The sequence below is a fragment of the Aplysia californica genome, unplaced genomic scaffold (assembly GCF_000002075.1).
Source record: "Aplysia californica isolate F4 #8 unplaced genomic scaffold, AplCal3.0 scaffold00357, whole genome shotgun sequence".
NCBI classification, from domain to species: Eukaryota; Metazoa; Mollusca; class Gastropoda; order Aplysiida; family Aplysiidae; genus Aplysia; species Aplysia californica.
This window is the reverse complement of record NW_004797627.1, coordinates 1-3,376: the sequence shown is the minus strand read 5'-3', so window position 1 is coordinate 3,376 and position 3,376 is coordinate 1. Positions and strand designations below refer to the sequence as shown.

Below are 3,376 nucleotides of genomic sequence, written 5' to 3'. Positions count from 1 at the left end.
TGCAAAGGTGAACAACTTGTGTTTCGCGCGCTCATATGACCTTAGCAGTTGCGAGCGCCGTAAAACCTTATACTATACATACATACATATAATTGTCCAATCTATAAAATATGTGTATCTATGTTTGTTGAATATTGAGATTTTGAAACCGACCCTAGACTGATGGAAAAGGACAGTTTAACTTACGTCAAATCTCTGAAATGCCGATTTGACCCAGGTTTTCTCAACTAAGTTTTCTTTAAAAAATTTAAACGGCAGTGTCGGTCTTTAACGTTTGGGCAAAGAGAAAAGTTAGAAAAACTGACCTCCCTTCTCCACCAAACACACCCTCCGACCACCCTCACCCCCCCCCCCCCAACGTGACCGAGCCCTTATTCTTCTCTCCAACAGATGTGGACCTTTGTAACCCCAACCCGTGCTCCGACCACTGTGAGGAGACACATAATGACCAGGATTTCGTCTGCACTTGTCCCAATGGCACCAAGTTAGCAGACGACAGGGTCAGTTGTCAAGGTGAGTGAGTGTCCAGTGATCAGAGGCTATGACTGAGGGAGTCGCCGTACTCCCTAAATTCACAAAAAGATTTAATGCTGTAGAAATTTATCTGAATTTTGTTTAATGTACACAATGATGACATTGACTAGGCAATTATTTTGAACCAAATGCTTTCCTCCGTCCATCCCACTTATTTAGTTAGTTGCGAGCGCCGTAAAACCTTATACTATACATACATACATTATTTAGTTAGTCAGATGGTGAGTTATACTATACCTCTTGTCCAAAGGAAAAATAATTGTGTATGGAGTGAGTAATGCAATAAACTGGCAAAAGAACAACACATACCCCCCCCCCCAAAACAAAACAAAAACAAAGCAACAACAACAACCAACAAGCCCAAAACAAAACAACCAAACAAAAAACAACAACAAACAAAACAAAACAACAAATATATCATGACAAAAAACAAGAAAACAAGAAAACAACCAAACAAAAAACAACAACAAACAAAACAAAACAACAAATATATCATGACAAAAAACAAGAAAACAAGAAAACAAACAAACCAATAAAACAGGACCAAGTTGTGAAAGCTACCACTCCATCTTTTGTTGTCAGAATCAAGTTCTGTGTTTCTCTCGGGAAATAGTTACGGTAAGAGTCCTGAGTTTACATCGAATCTGATACCCCAATAATAAAATCGAAATTCAAGATTCAAATGTTATGTTTTTTTCTTCCGAATGTATGATCTGAAACAGGTACATTGGCGTTCATGGTTCGGCACTCATTTCTCCCCTCAAAAGCAATGGATATGCTATACTATCCTTATATTTTATTCTTGATTATAGACATACTTTTTACCATGGATGAAAAGTTTGAAAGGATTCGAATTAAGATGAAAAATGCATTTTCTTCTTTCAGAGTGCCCTCCCTTTAAGTGGGGACATGAGTGTGTCAGTGAATGTTTGTGTTTGGTTCCCAACACCATAAAGTGTGTCCCGGAGAATGGCACTTGCATTTGCCTGGATGGCTGGGAGGGAGACAACTGCACACAGGATGTGGATGAGTGTTCTGCAGATCCTGATGTATGTGCAGACATTGGTCACAGTCAGTGCGTCAACAGTGACGGGGGGTACCAGTGTCGCTGTCTGTCTGGCTTCTACAAACTTAACGAGACCACGTGTCAAGGTGGGTGTGTTTGATGATGGTGGTGGTTCTACATGTGTGCCAAAGTAGGTGTGTTGGTAATGGTGGTGTCATGCGTCGAGGTGGGTGTATTGTTGCTGATGGTTGTCACACATATTATTGTGTCACGGTGGGTGAGCTGCTGTTGGTGATGGTTTTTCACATAGTGCCAACGTAGGTGTGTTGATGGTGGTGTCGTATGCCAAGGTGGGTGTGTTTGTAATGGTGGAGTCATGTGACAAGATGCGAGTGTTGATAATGGTGGAGTCATGTGACAAGATGGATGTGTTGGTAATGGTGGAGTCATGGGGCAAGACGGGCGTGTTGGTAATGGTGGAGTCATGGGACAAGATGGGTGTGTTGGTAATGGTGGAGTCATGGGACAAGATGGGTGTCTTTTTGGAGATGGTGTCCCACATGTTGCTACCTCAGAATTACGAAGTTGTATCCGTACAGTGCTTAGTTTTGAAAAATGTGACGAAAAATGTGACGTCAAAATATTTGAGAATCACAAAATGTCAAGCTTTTTCAATTGCAATTCTTTGAATATCTTGATAACAACTCCGTATATTCCTATGGCTTTAATAGAGCAGGTAGAGCATTACATTTAAAATTTGCGTTTCGGCTTCATGGTCTAAGTAACTCAAAACGGCTAAAAATGTCAGACAGAACTTTGGAATTCTGAGTCAGCGATGTGCCAATATGGGTGTGTTATTATCGGTGGTATAATGTACCAAGGAAGGTGCTTTGTTGGTGATGGTGTTACACATGTGTCAAGGTGGGTGTTTTTAATAGCGGTGGTGTCACAAGTGAGCTTAGATGGGTATGTTGATGGTGGTATGATGTGCCAAGGTCGATGCGTTGTCATCAGCTGACAAAAAGAAATTTATTTTACCATCTATGAAACTTAAAACAATGGGTTAAAGGGCATTTGAATACCAATGCCCCGAGATCTGGAATGCTTTACCAAGTACTTTAAGAGAGATCAAATCTTTTGATTCTTTCAAATGTCAGCGAAGTTGTTTCTATTTTTAAATTAATAAGATGAATATTTGGAGTAATTTTCTTTAGTCAGAACACAACGTTTTATGTAACTGTTGTACGTTGTACTGTATTGTAAAGCGTTCAGAGCCTGTGTACTTTAATCGGGGTTGAGCGCTATATACATGTCTTTTACTATTATTATTATTATTATTATTATTTTTATTATTATCATTATTATTATTAGTGATGATATGATGTGCCCAGGTGGATGTGTTGGTGGTGGTATGAAGTGCCAAGATTGGTGTGTTGTTGGTGATTATGTCACGTATATGTCCAAGTGGTTATGTTGATGGTGGTTACGTCAAATGTGCCAATATATTATGTTGGTGACACAACAATAAGATTTCTATATGTGTCCTTGCGGAAAAAAGACATCGACAGCTTTAATTCAAAACAGCCTATTGATTTCTAAAGCTCAAAGGCCTTTTCTGGGTTATCCCAAGGCATAGTTGATACAGCGGTGCTCATCTGACCAGTTTTAATTTGAGCACAGATTATGACGTACGGATGGTGAAACACAATTCCATACTAATTTCTTGGTAGACATCTGAGTCTAGTTGGAGAGAATTATTATTGTTTTATCGCAGTCATCGAGCCTGGGACAGTATACATGTGTATGTGTGTGTGTGTGAGTGTGTGTGTGTGTGTC

General features: G+C 39.7%; 1 protein-coding gene across 1 annotated transcript in view; it reads left to right on the top strand.

The window, feature by feature from the left end:
- The window catches only part of LOC101863358, a gene marked incomplete at both ends in the record, with an annotated part of 70,737 nt that extends 69,051 nt beyond the window's left edge, over positions 1–1,686 (top strand). The window contains 2 exon segments of the mRNA XM_013085214.2: positions 391–513; positions 1,420–1,686. Coding sequence (XP_012940668.2) covers positions 391–513; positions 1,420–1,686 — 390 coding nt within the window.
- Positions 1,687–3,376: the final 1,690 nt, after the last annotated feature.